This window comes from Octopus bimaculoides, chromosome 10 (genome assembly GCF_046866305.1).
Source record: "Octopus bimaculoides isolate indiv1 chromosome 10, ASM4686630v1, whole genome shotgun sequence".
In the NCBI taxonomy this organism is placed as follows: domain Eukaryota; kingdom Metazoa; phylum Mollusca; class Cephalopoda; order Octopoda; family Octopodidae; genus Octopus; species Octopus bimaculoides.
The window spans coordinates 6,782,182-6,804,511 of record NC_142937.1 but is presented as its reverse complement, the minus strand read 5'-3'; the positions used below and the strand labels follow the sequence as shown (position 1 = coordinate 6,804,511).

The following is a 22,330-nucleotide window of genomic DNA, read 5'->3' as shown; positions in this document are numbered from 1 at the left end:
GGCATATCTCATCTTTAATGAATCTGAACTCCTCTTTTTGGGAGTTGAATCTCCGTTCTCAGACACAAGGGTAGTCTGTTGTTCTGAAAACATAGTCCTTTGTACTGCTCTGGTCTGGTCTTGATTATTGTCTGAGGATTCACCATCCCCCACACCTTTCAGGGAATCCTGGGGACATTTTTCTTTATCTGAATTTAATATACTCACTGAACAAATTACTTCTTCTTTTTTCTTTTCTTTTACTTGTTTCAGTCATTAGAGTGTGGCCATGCTGGGGCATCAACTTGAAGAATGTTAGTCAATCTAATTGCTGCCAGTACTTATTTTCTTTTTTAAGCCTGGTATTTATTCTATCAGTCTCTTTTACCGAACTGCTAAGTTACAGGGTACATAAACATACCAACGCTGGTTGTCAAGTGATGATGGGGGACAAACAGACACAAACATACCCACACACACATACACACGTGCACACACATATATGACAGGCGAGCTGGCAGAAACGTTAGCACGCCGGGCGAAATGCTTAGGAGTATTTCGTGTGCCGCCACGTTCTGAGTTCAAATTCCGCCGAGGTTGACTTTGCCTTTCATCCTTTCGGGGTCGATTAATTAAGTACCAGTTATGCACTGGGGTCGATGTAATCGATTTAATCCGTTTGTCTGTCCTTGTTTGTCCCCTCTGTGTGTAGCCTCTTGTGGGTAGTAAAGAAATAACACATATATGACAGGCTTCTTTCAGTTTCTGTGTACCAAATTCACTCACAAGGCTTTGGTCCTCCTGAGGGTATAGTAGAAGACACTTGCTCAAGGTTCCATGCAGTGAGACTGAATCTAGAACCATGCTGTTTGGAAGCAAATGTCTCACCACACAGCCATGCCTGCTCCTACATATTAATACTTTTCTAATTATAAATCATTCTGAAAACAAAACATTGTAATTATATCCATAAATACACAGGAATTTGTAGTATTCATTACTGACACAGCAGCAGCACATGTCCACCTGGGCAGCAAACTAGTATTGATGACTTTGTTAGTCGACATTTTGCAGCTGCACTCTATTGACTATCAGCCTACCACTACAATCACCACAGTAACGATGATTTAGTTTTGAAGTACAAGGCCATTTATAGAAGAGAAGTATGCTCTGTTGAAATTTGTCCTGTATGTCATTAGTGCTTATTTTCTTTAACACTAGTGAAGTTTGAAAATAATACTTGACTATTGGGAAGGTGAAGCTGTTAGCAGTTAGTAAATATTATAACTAACTGGTTGGTAAGTGATTTGGTAAATATAGTTTCTAACTAGTAATACTGCAAGTAAATGTGAATGCCACAAAAACCATCTTGAGGATGCCATGAGTTTAGTTTATTTCGAGATATAAAACTATCTGAGGAGTAATAATAATAATAATAATAATAATAATAATAATAATAATAATAATGATGATGATGATGATGATGATGATAACAGCAGCAACCTATGCCCTGATGCAGTATCAGGCACTGGCTCTCATGGCTTCTGACTTTAACTGATTGGAAGCATTATCATGTACGTGTTTTGTCTTGGAATATAAAAAAAATAAGATGGGATACAGCAAATATTCTGCTCAATACCACAGATTTGCTTGTCAGCTGTTTCACCTTAACTAGTTGAGCATGTCCCTTGGTGGCTGACATTATGTGCATCTCTCATCTCGAGCAGGAGTTGGGGAGCATCATAGCTATGTGTTGAGAGGAATTCTTTAGGGTTTGACTAATTCACCTCTGGAAATGTGGGTGTTTCATTCAACATCCTTAAACAACCCTAATTCAAGGACCTTTTGAGCAGGATGGGCTACTTGATCTGAAGAACATTCTAACTGGGCCCAACCTGCAAGGTCATGCACTCTTTATCTTGATACAAGATCACCATGTTGTGCACATATGACTGTGATGCATGTACCTGGTGTATCCTTATCCAGCAGGTAGTCATGAGGGGTATATTGGGCTTTGTATAATTGTACCCCAGTGTCACTTTGACGGCATGCATTGCTCTCTTACTCAATTATAATAATGACAATAATGGACTCTTCCATCGAAGACGGGGTATGATCATTCAGCTTTTGCCGAATGATCTGCACAAGTGATTTGTTTATAGCGATTAAATGTTTGTGCCACACATTAGCTCCCTCCCTCCATTAAATCAATGATACCCAAACAGATGCATGGTGTTCCACACATCAGGTGTTCCACACATCAGGTGTTCCACACATCAGGTGTTCCACACATCAGGTGTTCCACACATCAGGTGTTCCACACATCAGGTGTTCCACACATCAGGTGTTCCACACATCAGGTGTTCCACACATCAGGTGTTCAAGTGGTCACAAAACAATGTGAGATGAAGTGTTTTGCTTAAGAACACAACACATCACCCAGTCTAGGAATTGAAACTACAATGTTGTGATCATGAGTGCAACACCCTAACCACTAGGCTATGCATCCCCACAATAACCTTAATAATAATAATAATAATAATAATAATAATAATAATAATCTGTCAAGACCTACCAAAAACTGAGCAAATATAAAGATCTTGAAATAGAAATTAGCAAAATGTGGAATCTGAAGACGAAAACAATACCTATTGTCATAGGTGCCCTGGGAATGACAGCGAAACGGGCTGATTACTACTTAGATCAGATTCCAGGAAACCCCAAAATGGCTGGAGTTCAAAAGATAGTGCTCATGGGAACTGCCCATATCCTACGTATTATACTGTCTATGTGATCTCAAATTTTAAAGCAAACAAATAATTTTCTTATGGTTTCTTAAACATTCACTAGAACAAAACTGTACAAATCCAAATATATGGTACCCTAGGCATAACACCTACATGAACTTCTAACTTGTTGTCTCTTGAGGTCTCTGGGTGAGACTTGGATCCAACTTGTACAAATGCAAAACAAAAGTCAAACATAAAATAATAATAATAATAATAATAATAATAATAATAATAATTATGATAATAATGATAATAAAAATAATAATGATAATAATCATCAGCATCAGTATTTAATGTCCATTTTCAATACTGGCATGGGTTTGGTGGCTTGAGAGGGGCTGGCATGGCCAGGAGTCACAGCAAGTTTCATCGTCCATTTTGGTTTAGTTTCTACAGCTGAATGCCCTTCCTAATGCCGACCACTTGACAGTGCACTGGGTGCATTTTACGTGGCACCAGCACCCACACCTTGGTTTTGGGATCTCAATTCTGTTGTGGTTGGCAAGTCTTCTCGAGTACAGCAATGCACCACATATCTCAGTCCTCTGTCATCTCCTTTATAAGGTTCAGCATTTTATTAATAATAATAATAATAATGATTTCTTTCATTTACCACCAGAGCGAAGGATGACAGGAACAATACAAAGACAGACATAAAGTGTGTGGGTTTACATATAATGGAATGATAAAATAAAAAGTATACACGGTATACATTAGAAGAAGGGAAGTATACATAATATATGACACTAGAAAAAGATGGGAGGGAAAAAAAATGGAATCGTGATGGAATTTCCCAGATTCAGGAGGACCTTTAGGGATAATTATGGAACCCCACCATCCAAGATGACCTTGAGTACCAAGGACGAGAGCCCACTCCAACTTCTTTTGTCCGACTCATATGTCTGCAACAGAGCCAAACAGTTTGAGCTGGCAGTCCTGAATCATACAGGTAACAGGAGGCATCCTAGTTTCTGAAAAGAAGTCGTCGGTTGGATATGAAACCTGACCATTGGTAACCCATAATCCTACAAAGTGTCCTGGTACCAAAGGAGTTCAGGTGACTACTAAGAGCCCTGGATAGTGTCCAAGACTCACATCTATAGAGCAAGACAGGGAGGACCAGGGACCTAGGTTTCGCCAATGACACAGCTATTCTTGCTGAGTCTCTGGATATCTCAATAAGTGTTCTCTTTTCACTGAGTGACGAAAACCTTACTATCTTTGGCTTTAAAGTCTCTGGGCCCTGACAAAGATCCAGTCTTTCATTGCCTATAATAGAAAGGACTATTAGTATTATTACTCATGGCTCAGTAGTTAGAGCATTGGTCTCACAATCATGGGGTAGTGAGTTTGATTCTTGGATTGGTCTGTGTATTGTGTTCTTGAGCAAGGCACTTTGTATCACATTGCTCCAATTCACTTAGCTATAAAAATGAGTTATGATGTCACTGGTACCAAGCTGTATTGGCCTCTGCCTTTCCCATGGATAACATTGGTGGCATTGTGAGGGGAGGCTGGTATGTATGGGTGACTACTGGCCGACCATAAACAACCTTGCCCAGACATGTGTCTCAGAGCAGATCTTTCTAGGTACAATCTCATAATCATTCATGACTGAAAGAGGTCTTTACCTTTCAACAATTTGGTGTGAAATTTATTTTAAGTTAATGTTTATATGACAATGTTTCAAATCCAAGTGTAGTTTACATCATTGTCCTGAGGGACATGTCTTAAACAGGAGTTCTTGATCTATAGCACTATGATATTGTTGGGTTACTAATTAAACATTAAAGTAATAGAAGATTATGACTTAATTTCGAACAATGTTCTATGTTTCAGTGAAAAAACTGGCTAAACCTCCACATTTGATTATGAGAATTATGGATGTTGTACTGATATTGTTTCAACGGAGACTTGATATCACAACGAAGGACCCTGATTTAAATTGTACAAAACCTTCATGGAGTGAAGCATTGAAGTTAATGTCTGGCAACTTCTTGAATGGACTCCTCACATTTCCAAAAGTAAGTGATGTTCTTTGATGCATTAAACATAGGTGCAGGTGTGACTGTGCGATTAGAAGTTTGTTTCTCAACTACATGGTTCCGGGTTCAGTTCCATTGGATGGCACTTTGAGCAAGTGTTTCCTACTATAGCTTTGGGCTGACCAAAGCCTTGTGAATGGATTTAGTTGAGGGGAAACTGAAAGAAGCCTGTCATATATATGTGTGTGTGTGTGTGTGTGTGTATATGTCTATGTGTCTTTGTGTATGTGCTTGTCCTACCATCACCACTTGACAGCCAGTGTTGTTGTGTTTACATCCTCAAAACTTAATAGTATGGCAAAAGAAACTGATAGAAAAAGTACCAGGCTTTACAAAAATATAATAAGTACTGGGTTTGATTCATTCAACTAAAATTCTTCAAGGCAGTGCCCCAGCATGGCTACAGTCAAGTAAAAGATAAAAGATGTCCAGAGATGAAAAGTCTTGCCTCTTAGTTGTTTGTTTTACTAAGCAATTTACTGTTTTCTTCAAATGGTGTTGGAACAGAAATCAGGTATTTACATATTGTACTACACTCTCAGAGTGGTTGGCGTTAGGAAGGGCATCCAGCTGTAGAAACTCTGCCAGATCAGATTGGAACCTGGTGTAGCCATCTGGTTCACTAATCCTCAGTCAAATCGTCCAACCCATGCTAGCATGGAAAGCAGACGTTAAACGATGATGATGATTATGATGATGATGTGAGTAACACTTCTCTTCAGAGTTCCTCTCAGTGAATTGTGATGTACTCTTGGTTTTATTGGTTTTTATTGTAGCATAATGTGAAAATATGACAAAATCTGGACTGAGTTATCAAGAATCAGTTATATTTGAGAGGAATTCTGCTTGAAAGAAGTCTTCAAACGTTTGACAAAATAAACTGAGCTATGATTGAGTTTTCTAATTATGACTCTCAGAGTTCAGAACAAATATGTTTGACCGCAGTGGTTTGAAGAATTTGTTTCTCATGGTTTCTTCACTGCTGAAGCCCAGGTGTGGAGGAAAAAAGAAAGTTATAGACAACAGGTGTAGGTGTGGCTGAGTGGTAAGAAGCTTACTTCCCAACCACAGTCCCACTGCATGGCACCTTGGGCAAGTGTCTTCTGCTATAGCTTTGGGCTGACCAAAACCTTGTGAGTAGATTTGGTAGACAGAAAATGAAAGAAGCCCTTCGTATATATATATATATATATATATATATATACATACATACGTGGAGGCACGTGGCTTAGTGATTAGGGTGTCAGTATCATGATCGTAAGATTGTGGTTTCGATTCCTGGACTGGGCGACGGGTTGTGTTCTTGAGCAAAACACTTCATTTCACGTTGCTCCAGTCCACTCAGCTGGCAAAAATGAGTAATGCTGCGATGGACTGGCGTCCCGTCCAGCTGGGGAACACATACGCCATTGAAACCAGGAAACCGAGCCCATGAGCCTGGCTAGGCTACACACACACACACACACACACACATACACACACACACACACACACATACATACACAAACACACACACATATATGTATGTATGTATTTGTTTGTGTGTGTTTGTCCCCCTACCACCACTTGATGACTAGTGTTGGTGTGTTTACATCTCTGTAACTTAGCAGTTCAGCAAAAGAGACTGATAGAATAAATACTGGGCTTTAAAATAAAATGTACTGTGGTTGATTCATTTGACTGATAATTCTTCAAAGTGGTGCCCCAGCATGGCTGCCATCTATGAATCATCGAAACAAGTGAAAGTTAGAAGATAAATAATTGTCACTTAAAAGCAAGAAATGGAAGATTTATAATAATATAGATATCTACATTTCTTAACAGATCATTAGCCATAGAGAAATGTTTTGAATTTGATAGATTCTAGTACATGCCTACACTCTTATGTCTATGTGCATATACATCTACGCGTATATGCATGTATACAAATACACCTCCATTTACATGCACACACACACACACGCACACAGAGTAATTATACTTTTGTTCATTTGATTCAAGGATACTATAAACAGTGAGACTGTTGAGCTAATGCAAGTATATCTGAAAATGGAGGATTATACTTTTGAAACAGCCAAGAAAGTATGTGGTGATGTTGCAGGACTTCTCTCATGGACTTGTGCAATGGCTATGTTTTTTGGTATCAACAAAGAGGTTTTGCCTTTGAAAGTAAGTATTAATATTCTCTGAGAAATATGATCTGTGTTCTTTTTTATTAAGAAAAAATTATATTCCTTGTCATTGATTTCAATCCTCTATATTTTGTTGTACATATTAATTTCCAGAGACCATCTTGGTCCCAAATCTAGATATTTGAGATGTGATTCTGAGATTTAATCCAGAATTGTTTCATCTTCAATCTTTGTGTTTTGAATTTTTTTTATGGAGTTGGTTTTATTTGAAACTGTTTAATTAAACAATTTTTTAAAGTGATATACCACAATAATGAATATCATAATATTGTTGATATACTTTGTATATTACAAACATTATTGATTTATATTCTCTGTAACAAATATTACCAATGGACTTTTTAACATTATACAAATTGTTAAAATCCTCTTCACTTTTCAACTATTGTAAGTAGTTCAAACAATGGCCTTTATTTTGTGCCTTGAAGAAGAGAAATCTACTATTTTGACTCATATCCTTCTTTGATAAAAGTAAAAATAAAGGTCTCATCACTAAACCACAAACCTGTGGATAATATTGATGCATTACACATACTAAAATGAAAAATAGAGGCACAGAATCCTGGAAAAGTACATGACAAGAAGACAAAAAAACCCTCAAAATATTGCAGCTGAAGTTAGACTTTTAAAACTAAAATAGTAATAAATGCCTTTTTATAGTTTTTGTTTTTACTTAAAAGTTTAAAATTAAAATGCTCAAAAAGTTATTTATTTTCAATTTTAGTGAAAAGCCTAATTGTCTGAAAGTTCACACATTAAAAATTTGTTATTACATATTTATATGTTTAAAAAAAATCACATAAGAGTAATTTAAGCAAAATTGACAATTGTAACCCCTAAGATTTTTTATAAAAGCTAATCATTTCTACATTTTACTTTAACTTTTTTTAATATTTTTCTAAATGTAATACTTTGTTATCTGATAATGTAAACTTTAAAAACATTCTCCTGTGTTTTAAAGAAAAAATCATTTTTATTATTTTTTACTCTTTGAATTATATATTCTACATGAGTTTAATTTTATAACACAGTGTCGTCGTCGTCGTCGTTTAACGTCCGCTTTCCATGCTAGCATGGGTTGGACGATTTGACTGAGGACTGGTGAAACCAGATGGCTACACCAGGCCATGTGATTTAAATTTTTGGATAATGAGTTTAATTAAGAAAATAAAAGAATGCTAAAAATTAGACACAAATGTTTTAGCTTGATGCAAAAATGCTTTTTACTGAAAATATTACTGAAAAATTTACTGAAAAAATTGCAATAAAAAGCAAAAAAACTTCTAATCTTTGTTTTTTATACTAGGCTAATTTAGTTGCACAAGAGGCTCGTTTGAAGACTGCTAATCAAGATCTCGAAAAAGCTCAAGCTCAATTAGATGCGAAGCAGGCAGAGTTAGATGTTGTGCAGGCAATATATGATGAAGCTATGAGGAAGAAGCAGGTAATTAATTAATGTGGTTCCTTTTGTATACAATACTTTCTTTTTTGGTGCTACTCACTTGCCACCACCACCACCACCACCCCCCCATGCATACACCACACACAAATCAGCTTTTTTTCTTAGTTGGTGTACAAATCTGTTTATTTGGATAACAGTAAATAAATCGGATGGATCAATTAGTGTACACATACATTAAATGTAATGAGTTTCTATTCTCCAGCAATTATTTCATTGGTGCCCTAAGCAGAACCATAAGACAAGGGCTGCAGAACCATGCATGTTGGTTTGATCTCTATTTTAGTCTTTTACATGTCATTGTGATGATGGTACGTTATCTATCAAAGATATCGCTATTATAATTTGCATTTCAAAATCTCTCTCTCTTTCTTTCTCTCTCTTTCTTTCTCTCTGTTTCCCTCTCATTTTCTCTCTCTCTTCCATGAGTATTTGGAAACATTCTGCTGCATGCTTCATTCTTAAGTTGACCTCAGCGGAATTTGAACTCAGAATGTAAAGACTGATGAAATACTGCTAAGCATTTCGCCTGGCGTGCTAATGATTCTGCCAGCTCACTGCCTTGTATATACCCTAATGATATTGTAGGCTTCCTGCTGTCTTTTTGAAACAATAATTGTAAAAATAATGTCCCAATTTTACTATCCCCATGTTACTTCCATCAGGGCAGTAACTTGTCATGACCATGTTACACCAAATGAGTCATATTCACATTTAGATGATCTTTACATTGCGAATTGTCTTTTTCAAAGACCCATTGTAATTGCTGGTATAAAGATTAAAAAATCTCTTTTCTTTGTGATAAGCCTTAAAAATTTGTACATCAACACTAAAGTTAAATAAAATTAAGCATTATATTCATGCATTTGCTTTTCAAGATTCTTGATGAGAAAATGTGTGTTGGAACAAATATTGTTATACTTGAGGATAGTAGTTTTTGTTCTGTTTGCCAATTAAACATTCACTTTCGTCTTTATTTGTATTATATTTTATAGAATAAGAGGAGACACATGGGACATAGAGTCACTGATGAGATTACAGAATGTGTGACAAAAGAGCTTTGACATACATCATCATCATCATCATCATTTATCGTCCACTTTCCATGCTAGCATGGGTTGGACGATTTGACTGAGGACTGGTGAACCAGATGGCTACACCAGGCTCCAATCTGATTTGGCAGAGTTTCTACAGCTGGAAGCCCTTCCTAACGCCAACCATTCCGAGAGTGTAGTGGGTGCTTTTACGTGCCACTGGTACGAAGGCCAGTCAGGCGGTACTGGCAACGGCCACGTATAAACTAAAAATAATATGAATAAAAACTAAAGTGAAGATCAAATAGTATGTGTGTTTAATTGGTTAAAAGAAAAAAAAATAAATAAATAAACATGACCACCCCCAAGTATAACAATAAAATTAACTGAAATTAAATAAGTTTTTGTAAAATGCTTTGTCAGCGGTGTTATTTACATTTTCTTTATTTGTTTTCATTTGTGAAAAGGCTCTTGTTGATGATGCTGATGCTTGCCGCAAGAAGATGAGTAATGCTACAGCATTGATAGAAGGACTCAGTGGGGAGAAAATACGTTGGACTGATGCCAGCAAAGATTTTGCTCAGCAGATACAGAATCTAGTAGGAAATGTACTGTTGGCAACAGGCTTTCTTTCATATACTGGACCCTATAACCAAGAGTTCCGTGACAAACTGATGAATTCTTGGAAGCAGGAAATGACCAAAGCTAAAATACCATTTACGCCAGTAAGATAAACTGTTATCATCTTCATTATCTCGTTATCATCTTCCATCATCTTCATCATTACCGTCAATGTCAGCACCACGATAGTCTTCACTACTAGTTTTACATACTCTCATATCTGTTTGCAATATTTTATCTTTCCTAGAATATATATATATATATATATATATATATATATATATATGAAATAATAAAAGTGAAATTCTCTTTGTCCAATATCCCTGTATCTCAGTCTACATTTGCTCTACATAGATATATACCCTTTTGGAACCAGGATGATCCCAGGATTGAAAATCAGCCCTTCATTTGGTTCTTGAACATCCAGCATTGGGATCTGATTTAAAAGCATTTGGGTTACTATTTCTAGCAGGTAAAGCTTGACTGTTTCACACCATCTTGGTTGGTGTTATTCAGATGACATCAAGGATCAAGGGGGGAAATAAATGACATTCACTTCATTAATTTTACATCGAAATAAGAAGTTTGGGACAAATTGGCCAATAGTTGAAATTCAACTTGGGACAGGAACAACAGAATGATTGCATCACATAATTAATTCTCATCTGTTCTACACTTAACCATTGATCCCCACCCCAGTCATATAGTCATTATTATAGTCATGCTATTTAGCTCTCGTTAGTTTTGGGCTGCAAATTTCTGGTAGAGTGAATTGTGTCATGGTGCTGTTTTTCTCACAAAAGATGCCCAACTGACCCTACTATACTGTGTAGTTGACAAAATCACAAAGAAACAATGTGCTTGTGCGAAATTAAAAATGTAAAATGGCAAAAATTTACCCTTTATGTATGTATATATATATGTATATCATCATCATCATCATCATTTAACATCTATTGTCCCTGCTGGCATGGGTTGAATGGTTTAACCAGTGATGGCAAAATGGGGTGGTGCATCAGACTCCAGTTTGATTTGCCATGGTTTCTATGGCTGGTTGCCCTTCCTAACACCGTGTATATATATGTGTGTGTATATGACAAAATAACAGGGCTCGATTGATGTGATTGTTTGTTCAGGTAGAAATAGCAGCCACATCTCCCTTAAATTTCACCCTACTGCCTTAAAAAATGGCAGATCACTTTGTATGATGTAATTTCAAATAAAGGACAAGATGATGTCATCCAGAACACGTTTGATCATAGATCTGCTTAATTATAGCTGACTGGAGCCAAATAACAATGACAAATTTTTTCTCTTAAATACATTTTCTCTCTGAATTCATTGCTTCTAAACAACAATTTTTATTTCTTTATTGCCCACAAGGGGCTAAACATAGAGGGGATAAACAAGGACAGACAAGCAGATTAAGTCGACTACATCGACCCCAGTGCGTAACTGGTACTTAATTTATCGACCCCGAAAGGATGAAAGGCAAAGTCGACCTCGGCGGAATTTGAACTCAGAACGTAACTGCAGATGAAATACCGCTAAGCACTTCGCCCGGCATGTTAACAATTCTATCAAGCTCTTTGTTATAGTGTCGTTTATTATTTTGCTTACTGTTAGAGCAGTTGGACGCTGTCATTATTCTTTATCTTTTGCTTTCTATTATTTCTTACATAATATCTGTGTAATAGTTAATAGAAGTAATCTTTATGGAGCCATTCTTACTTCCATGTGGCATATTACAATGGCAATTTTAAGGTTTGAATTCTTTATTATGTGGCACTTAATAAGTTCCAACTAAATAGTTATCTTTATAATTTTAAAACCTTATAGTTCCTATTGTTATGATGAGCAAGACTTGCAGCTTCATAAATGTGTTTGCTTCTTATAAAAGTCATTACTTCATGCTGTCAATATTGTCATGAACAATAATAGCTACTAATATTTTGACTAATCTGTAGACTTATATTTCTCTCTTTGTCTGTCTGTCTCTTTCTGTGTGTATGTGTTTGTGATGGTGCCATGCTGTGCCATTACCAAATAAAAAGCTCTTGTATTGGTGCCATGTAAAAGTGCTCAAGCTAGTGCCACATAAAAAAACATCCAGTACACACTATAAAGTGGTTGGTGTTAAGAAGGACATCGAGCCGTAGAGACCAAGCCAAATCAGACTGGAAACTGGTGCAGCTCTTCAGTTTGTCATCTCTGGTCTAACCGTCCAACTCATGACAGCATGGAAAAGAGACATTAAAGGATGATAATGTGATGATGATGATGATGATGGTGATGTGTGTGTATGTGTGTGAGAGTCTTTGTATTTGATATATAATGTAAATCAGGTAGATGATAACTTGATGGTAAAATTAGTGAGAGACTGGCAACTTATAAATAATTTGATACTTCACAATTGCGAAAATCCCCTCCAACATGGTTACTGCCTCTACCACCACCACCACCACCACCACCATCACCATTATCTTTATTATTATTAACATTTGCACCAACTCCATTAACATTATCGCCACAAAACATCATCGACAAAATCATATCATCAATTCCATCATCATCATCATCACAATCATTAACATCAACAACATCAGTGAATTTCTTCTCTTTCTCCAGAAAATAGACATCATAGGCATGTTAGTAGACACGACCACAATTACTGAGTGGAACTTGCAAGGTTTACCCAACGATGAACTTTCTACACAGAATGGACTGATTGTGAACAAAGCAGCTCTATTTCCTCTACTCATTGACCCACAAGGACAAGGAAAGGCCTGGATTAAAAACCGAGAAAAAGAAAATAATCTTCAAGTAAGTGTACCCCAAGTACCTTCCTTAAGAATTCTTGGCAAACTTTCAGGTTTGGACAATAATTCTTCTCTAAGGTGTTATCAACACACACTACTTAAAACCTGTATGATGACAAGCAACATATTACTATACTGCTTCTCTAGCCCTGCCATCTACTCTTCGACAGATTACGTCTCTGAATCACAAATACTTTCGAACCCACCTAGAAGATAGTTTGTCTGCTGGTCGACCATTATTGATTGAAGATATAGAAGAAGAACTTGACCCAGCATTGGATAACATCTTAGAAAAAAATATTATCAAAATTGGTACCAATTACAAGGTAGGTTTCAGTAACATTTAGTTCCACTGGATTGTGATCTTTGGTCAAAGACCTTTTTGTCTGAAACAGTAGTAGTGAACAGGAATTTGGGTTTTATTGTTCTGATTTATTATTTTACTGTTTTGGGTTCAAGTCTAGTTCAGAGTTCAAAACCTCTTTAATTCTCTACTTCTGCATACTAATGTATTAGTTATCATTGCCCTAAGGTTGATTATAATGAATATATTCTCGTGGCTGTGTGGTAAGTAGCTTACTTCCCAACCACATGGTTCTGGGTTCAGTCCCACTGTATGGCATCTTGGGCAAGTGTCTTCTACTATAGCCTCAGTGGATTTGGAAACTGAAGGAAGTTCATCATATATGTATGTATATATTTGTGTGTGTGTCTATGTTTGCCCCTGCACTATTGCTTGACAACTGATGTTGGTGTGTTTATGTCCCTGTAACTTAACAGTTCAACAAAAGAGACCGATAGAATAAGTACAAGGCTTACAAAGAATAAGTCCTGGGGGTTGATTTGTTCAACTAAAGGCGGTGCTCCAGCATGGCTGCAGTCAAATAACTGAAACAAGTAAAAGAATAAAAGAATACCCTTTTAGTGGAGGCACGTGGCATAGTGGCTAAGGTCCTGGACTCATGATTGTCAGATTGTGGTTTCAATTCCTGGAGTGGATGATGCATTGTGTTCTGGAACAAAACGCTTCATTTCACATTGCTCCAGTCCATTCACCTGGCAAAAATGAGTAATCCTGCAATGGACCAGCGTCCTGTCCCATTGGGGAATATATATGCCATGGAAACCAGGAAACCGGCCTTACGAGCTTTCTATTTCTTTAATCTACTCATAAGGCTCATAAGGGAATGCAAGCTAAGTATTATATAAATGTGCATTCATATACATGCACATGCATCCACAAATTTGTACTTATTATAAATAGGACACATTTGCATATTTGCATTAACGGGAGTGGCCTATATGCTGTCTTTACAGTTTAGCAGAAATTGCTTTAGAGACTGATCATTTAGGTTTGACTATTAATTACATAATATAAATCAATTGTAACATGATTTATCTTCAACTCCAGTCGCTGTCTTGTTAGTTGTATTTACATAGATCTGCTGCTTGCTTTTCTTTTGCTCTCTGTTGACATTACTACTGCTGTTTATATTTACCCAATGAAACAATGTAATGTGCTACTTACAAGTGTTAATTACTCAGGTGGTTGACTCATGGAGACATTCTTTATGCATACAACTTGACTTTTAGCAGGGCTCCTGATAAAACTAAATTAATCCTCTGATTTTCAAAATTGCTATTGAGCTAACTGACATGCTGTCTTAGCTAATCTAGGACAAATCTCCTTTATTACCATTGTTCACTGATATTTGTGGAATTATTTTTAGGTGATGTTTAAGTTTAAAAAGGTAATCCAGTGTGCCCCAATCTATACTGATTTTAAGACTTACATAAAAGTAATTCAAATAAATTTACATTAATATATGTGACCCGTTGTTTTAATATTAATTTTTAAGCAGAGTGCCAAACATATTTGCATTAATAAAAGCAGGCAGCCACTTGGTTATCTGTCTGTATTTACAGATATTACTTTAGAGAGAATCATTTAGATTAAAACATTAGTTGTAACATGATTTGAATTTAAAACCTGTATCAAGAGAGGTACATTCATTACTGAGATATTAGCCTTAGAACAATTCACTATAAGCTTTCTTTGCGTATTTAAGTGTGATTGCTTAAGATTTATAAAACTGAAACAAATAAGTTCTTGTGAGAAATGTGTGCATTTGTGCAGATTATATTGTTGAACAAGCCACAACGTATTATTTTTTTTTTGTTTCATTCAGTGACAGCATCCCCAAACACCAGTGTTAAGTAGGATTCATTGCTATCAAATATATTTTCAACTTCATTTCTACCTTCAGAAAGCTTATAAGAGAGAGAGAGAGAGAGAGAGAGAGAGAGAGAGAGAGAGAGAGAGTGAGAGAGAGAGGGAGAGAGGGAGAGAGAGAGAGAGAGTGAGAGAGAGAGGGAGAGAGAGAGAGAGAGAGAGAGATTAAAATGTATTAAATGATTATGATTGCTACAAACATATCCTTCTTTCATATTTACATAAAGAAAAACAACACAGACATACACATATTAAATAAAGTGTGTGTGTGGTGTGTGTGAGAGAGATATAGTTGCAACAACAGAAATCATTTAATACATCTTAATGTTTCTCTCTGACTAATTTTTCTGCCCACAGCACCAAAATTTTAATTCATTGTCAGTTCTACATTTTGTCACTGATATACAGATATCCATTGTGAGAAAGGTTTCCTTTTCCATGTCTCATCAATATTTCATTGGTCATCATATACATTTGGGATAACAAGTTAATGATACATTTGTGATAACAAGTTAGTTTGTCAACCAGAATAAAAGTCAAAATTTTCATGGTACCAAAAAGTCTTGGAAGCTAAATGCCTGATGTCAAATAAGTCAGCATTGAATCAGTGATGCCAAATAGGTGGGATTAAATATGTGGGATTGCAATGATTAAATAGGTGGGATTGCAATGATTCTAATCCATTGTGTCAAAATTTTCTACCCTTAATAAACATGATGTATACTATGAATCTGCAACAATCTGGTGCCCTGTCTGTAAATGATATGCCAGGGAAACCATGAAACTGGCTGTATGCTCCTTAAGGAATAATGTGGACTAACCATACTGCAATGATTAATTCCAGGTAAAAATTGGTGACAAAGAAGTAGACTTTGACAAATACTTTCGCCTGTACATCACTACCAAATTGTCAAATCCTGCATATACTCCTGAAATTTCTGCCCGCTCCTCTATCATTGATTTCACTGTTACTTTAAAAGGACTTGAAGACCAGCTTCTTAGCATTGTTATCCTAAAAGAGAAACAGGTAAACTTATTTCATTTTCATTTTCCACTGAGTGTACGTGATTGTATTTAGAGAACTGTTTCACTTCCCTTAAGCTGCTGTTTTTGTGGGGAAAAAAAGAATGAACTTTACAACAGCCCATCCCTTATTAAGCTGAACTCAGTTGGATCAATTCACAAGTGAGATTTGTGATATATGTCAGTAAATTAGAAAATATAGCTATTTATTTATGGATGGAGGCAAGGGACACAGTCACCTCAGGTGCAAGTGTGAAGGAATGCAAACATCCTCTGGCATCCAGTTCTTGTTAATTCAAATCAGGAACCAAAAATGTTTTTGATTTTGGGTACTGAAAATCTTTACTATGCCACTGACACTATTGGTCTTAGAAACATAAATATTAGTTTCAAGTTTTGGCACAAGACCAGCAATTTCAGGAGAGGGGTAAGTCAATTACTCAACTGGTACTTATTTTATTGACATTGAAAGGATGAAAGGTAATGTCAACCTTGGTGGGATTTTAACTCAAAAACATGAAGAAAAATGAAATAGTGCTAAGCATTTCACCCAGTATGCTCTCACACAGTGGAAGTGAACCTGTGAACTGTGTGGTTGAGAAGCAAACTTCATACCACCCAGCTATGCCTTGATAAATATAATGATTTCTTAATGGATTAACTAACCAATCAAGAAAGGAGCAGAAGTGGGAGACACAACTAACCACTGAATGTAATACAAACACTTTGGAGCAGGTGGTTATTTTATTTGTTTTCAGGGCTGAGGTGATGTTTTCTCAATGGATATTGCAGCAGAAAGAGATATCATTAATGGCATTAATATCTAAGTTTGATGCATTGAGAGTATCACATTAGTGTCTTATTTCTGATTTCTGAGTTATTAAATTGAACCAATCAATCATTGTTCAATAACAAATTATTGATTTACTGCAGAGTTTTGACTGCAGTATCAGATTTATAAAAGCAAGAGATTTGTAATGGGAAATGTTTTATGTCCTGTGTGACAGTAACTTTTAATGAATTGGTCTCTGGAGGAAAGGACTGTGTCTGCCAAGACCTGTGAGATTGATGTGGTTATTGTTCCTCTGAAAGAGCTACAGCATGGCCAGCAGAGTGACTCCTAGAGAAATGATGTTTTGGGGACTAAGAATTGTGTGAAGTGGTTAGTGCAGTGTTTGAGTGGTGAACAAAGTATGGGAAGAGAGTGGAATGAGGCAGGTGTGCTTCAGTATAAGTGGTACAAGATTATGAAGCAGGTATACCTGTAGAAGTGATAGAATAGGCAACAAGATGTTTCAGCCATGAGGAATAAGCTGCAATGTACTGGAGAGCACAATTTGATGATATTTTGTGCTGATGCAACATAGCGTTCTCTGTGGGACAAGCCCATAGAAGTTCAGGTTTCTGCCACTAGTAGCCACTTGATTCAACCCTCAGACATCAATCTGCCAACTGGCATCATCGACCAAAGTGATATCATCAGGTTGTGCATTTTTGTTTTGTAGTGCTTCTCCCCTGTTTGTCGGTTTTTGCAATGGCTGAAATAAAGGAACAGCATGCTTCAATGAAATTCTGTTTTCTGTGGGGAAAAACGGCAGCTGAAGCAGTTGTTATGCTTCAGACAACTTACAAGAATGCTACCAAGAGCAAACCACAAGCTTACAAGTGGTTTTCATGCTTTAGAAACGGTCACTTGTTGCTGAAGATCAACGTCACTCAGGGTGACCGTTGACCTCCCAAATGAATGAAAACATCTTGAAAATTCATGAACTGATCTTAAAAGGCCGTCGCTGAACAATTGATGAACTTGTTGATATAACTGGTGTATCCTAGTACTTCTGCTATGTCTTTACTTGATGAATCTGGAGGGAATGGAAAAACTTCAAGCCTTCTGTAAAATCTCTGAGATTAGTGTGGTTGATATCATTAATGTTTTTTTTTAAACTGTGGCAGGTCAACACCTGTGGGAAAAACACGTTTTGATACAACTAGATGACTAGAGGTAGAAAGACTAGTTGGTTGGGAGTACCTTAGTAATAGAGGTGTTAGAAAGGCCAGCTCCAAGGAGACCATTATAGTTATGATAAAAAAAAAAACTGTAAGGGGAGACAGCATGTTTGTGGACCAGAAGCTAGAGCTAGGATCAAATGACAATCATCAAGTGGCTCATCTCTAGATGTGGTCCAGGATGTCTGCACACAGACTAGAACATTCCAGTTGTAGATACAGTGTGCCATTGTGGGCCTCACTTGAGCCTTGTAGAGTGTCAGCAGCTGTTGGAGGCTGAAGTATTTTTTGACCCTGAGGAAAAGGGTTAATCTTTGGGCTGTGGACATGGTTATATGAAGGGTTAGCTCTCACTTGAATAGTTCCTCTATGAGAGTATAACCCAGCATTTGCGGTAACTGTGAGAGCTCTAGCCAAGTGCTGCTTATGTTTAGAGGAGATGTGGTAGAGTTTCTTCTTAGTATAAGCAGTGCTTGAATTGTTTTGCTGCTAGAAGGGAATGAAAGGCTATGTCATATGCAAAAGAATAGAGATTGTTGGATGAGGTGACAATGAAGTTGTTGATGTATGGAAGGAAGAGAATGAGGAATAAATCTGAACTGTGGAAAATATCAGAGTTGACTGAGAATGGAACAGAAAGAGCTACATCAACACAAGCTACAATAGTGTGATCAGACAGGGAGCTACCAATTCAAGAGAGGAACAAAATGGATAAGGCCTGTAGGAGACCAGTTCTGATTGGAGATTTGTATGCCAGATACATTCGATGCTTGTCTAGGTTGTTGATTATTTGGAGCAACAATATTGTTTTTGCCAAACTTCTCTGAAGTGAGAATCCAGTGGTGAGTGATGTTAGAGGGCTGGTCTCCAGTAGATCTGGCTCTTCAGAAGCCATAATGGTGGTCACTGAAGACAGAGATAAAGTTTCAAGGTGTCGGAGGACACCATTGTTAATGGCTGCTTCCAAATGATTGAGTAATTATCAGTAGAAAGTGAAAGATTAATGAGTATGGTGAGTTTCGGAGCATGTTCTGGGCTGTAGTACCTGCGTATGATGGGAGGTATATTGTCAGGGGACTGGTAGTCATGTTTGTTTGAAGCAATTAAAAGTAAGTTAGTCAAGATTGAAATAAAACTTGAATACTGCATTGAACAACACTCATGTATTTGTATAAGCATTAAGTTAATAAAATGTAGAAATAATTTAGATATTACTAAAACAGCTGATAATAAAATGCTGTGTTCAAGTTGAATAAATTTCTTTTAATTTTACATCCTCTGTTTCCAGGAATTGGAAAGTGAAAGGACAAAAATGCTGGAAGAAGTTACATCAAATAAGCGTAAAATCCAGGAATTAGAGGATGCCTTACTCTACCAGTTGACATCTACAGAAGGTTCTCTTGTTGAAGATGAGTCTCTGATACAGGTGTTGGAGAATACTAAAACTACAGCTGTAGATATTGCAGAAAAGCTCAGGGTTGCAGCAGATACAGAAATCATGATAAATGCTGCCAGAGAAGAATTCCGGCCTGGTAAATTAATAACCTCACTCATTAGAGGGGAAACCTAAACTCAATGACTAATGTTAATAAAACCGAGTCAGGGTAAAGGATAAACTTGTCAGGATAGCAAGTTCAAAATTTTAATTATCGCAAATTAGAATTAAAATTACAATGAATGTGTGAAACATTAACTCAGGGAGTAATATTAATTTGATCCTTGGCCTGTATTTGGATTAGAGAAAGGGTAAATCTACTGAATTTCGATTATGAAGGTTAGAAAACTATGATGATTAGAAGGTCAGACAATATTATAATGACGTGTATTATTACTATAGTTTCAAATGATATATATTTTTAGTTATTGAGGCAATAAATTCTTGCATAAAAAAACTGCAAAATTCTCTCAGTCATATCAAATATAAGGTGGTGTGTAAAGTTCTGAACACGTAATTTATTTGATTTTCTTATAACTCTATGAAATAATTATACACCCCAGTTTTAGCTAATCAAATTATGAATATATATTTTTAAAAAAATAAGATAGACAAGAATCTTTTGTTACTCAATTACAGTATACTAAAGATATCTTACTTGTACTTTATTTGGGACAATATTCCATGAGATATTTGGTTGCATGGGATCATCCAGTTGTATGAGACAGAATCTATTATGGTTTCATGGATGTCAGGATATATTCTTTTAAGTTTGATATCCAATTGGTTTTGTAGTATATCTGAAGAATTAGGTAATAATTTTTGGTAGAGACAATTTATTATATACAACTTTTCTTTTGGAATAATAAATAAGGAACTAAGTCAATGAAGGGATCTCTATGTTGTCACTAGACCAGATGAAAATAGCAGCCAATTTTTCTCAGATCAAATGTTACCATATTAAAAAGAGAAGAAAAGATGACAAAATTTATTCTGAATATAGTATATCTAAAACAGTGGTTCCCAAAGAGGGTGGTATTACACCCCGCTAGGGGTAGTGGAAAGTTGCAAGGTGGTGTTGAAGAAAAGTGGGGCACTAATGGGGTAGTGATTCATGTAAAAATAGGGGTGATAATGGGGTGGCAATTCATATAAAATCAGCAAAATAATGAGGTCATTAGGTTAAGTTTTATTTGTGAAATACAGTTGCTTTGAATTTGTGGGGGTGCTAGGAATGTGGCCTGGGTGTCAAGGGGATGGCAGCCTGAAAAAGTTTGTGAACCACTGGTCTAAAAGATTGAAAAATTGAGGCAAGAACATGTTTGATCATGAGTCTGACTTAGGGTTACTTGGGGGCTACTCAACAAGAGTAACTTCAATAGCTGCCCTTATTTGTTGCTTTACAGGCGACATTTCATTTGGTCATTATTTAACTACTTGCAGTTGTGTGTACATACACACATACATGCATGTATGCACACACACACACACACACACACATATAATATACATATATATATATATATATATATATATATATACGTGTGTGTGTGTGTGTGTGAATAAAAATAAATATAAAAAATGAAAATAAAAATAAATACAAAAATATACAAAAAAAAAGGGTTTTGTATGATCGTGTATAGAGGAATATATTATTTAAAGGAGTTCCAACTCTGTCTGTTTTTTATGTTTTATTTATATTCTTTATAAGAATATAAATAAAACATAAAAAACAGACAGAGTTGGAACTCTTTTAAATAGTATGTATATATATATATATATATATATATATATATATATATATATATATATATATATATATATATATATATATATATATATTATATATATGTATATATATATATATATATATATATATGTATATATATATATATATGTATATATATATATATATATATATATATATATATATATATATATATGTATATATATATATATATATATGTATATATATATATATGTATATATATATATATATATATGTATATATATATATATATATATATATATGTATATATATATATATATATATATATATGTATATATATATATATATATGTATATATATATATATATATATATATATATATATATATATATATGTATATATATATATGTATATATATATATATATATATGTATATATATATATATATATGTATATATATATGTATATATATATGTATATATATATATATATATATGTATATATATATATATATATATATATGTATATATATATATATATATATATGTATATATATATATGTATATATATATATGTATATATATATGTATATATATATATGTATATATATATATATGTATATATATATGTATATATATATATATATATATATATGTATATATATATATGTATATATATATGTATATATATATATAGTATATATATAGTATATATATATATATATATATATATGTATATATATATGTATATATATATGTATATATATATATATATATATATATGTATATATATATGTATATATATATATATATATATGTATATATATATATATATGTATATATATATATATGTATATATATATATATATATATGTATATATATATATATATATGTATATATATATATATATATGTATATATATATGTATATATATATATATATATATATATATATATATATATGTA

The 22,330-nt window shown here is 35.0% G+C and overlaps 1 protein-coding gene across 1 annotated transcript in view; it reads left to right on the top strand.

Annotated features, from left to right (window-relative positions):
• LOC106871452 (dynein axonemal heavy chain 5) overlaps window positions 1-20,526 on the top strand; it is a 330,351-nt gene extending 309,825 nt beyond the window's left edge. Inside the window, exons 64-71 of the mRNA XM_089358345.1 lie at window positions 4,608-4,792; window positions 6,815-6,982; window positions 8,312-8,449; window positions 9,966-10,223; window positions 12,748-12,942; window positions 13,109-13,264; window positions 16,016-16,198; window positions 19,490-20,526. Coding sequence (XP_089214471.1) covers window positions 4,608-4,792; window positions 6,815-6,982; window positions 8,312-8,449; window positions 9,966-10,223; window positions 12,748-12,942; window positions 13,109-13,264; window positions 16,016-16,198; window positions 19,490-19,771 — 1,565 coding nt within the window. The 3' untranslated portion in view covers window positions 19,772-20,526. The remainder of the gene's footprint in view (window positions 1-4,607; window positions 4,793-6,814; window positions 6,983-8,311; window positions 8,450-9,965; window positions 10,224-12,747; window positions 12,943-13,108; window positions 13,265-16,015; window positions 16,199-19,489) is intronic.
• The last annotated feature ends 1,804 nt before the right edge of the window (window positions 20,527-22,330 follow it).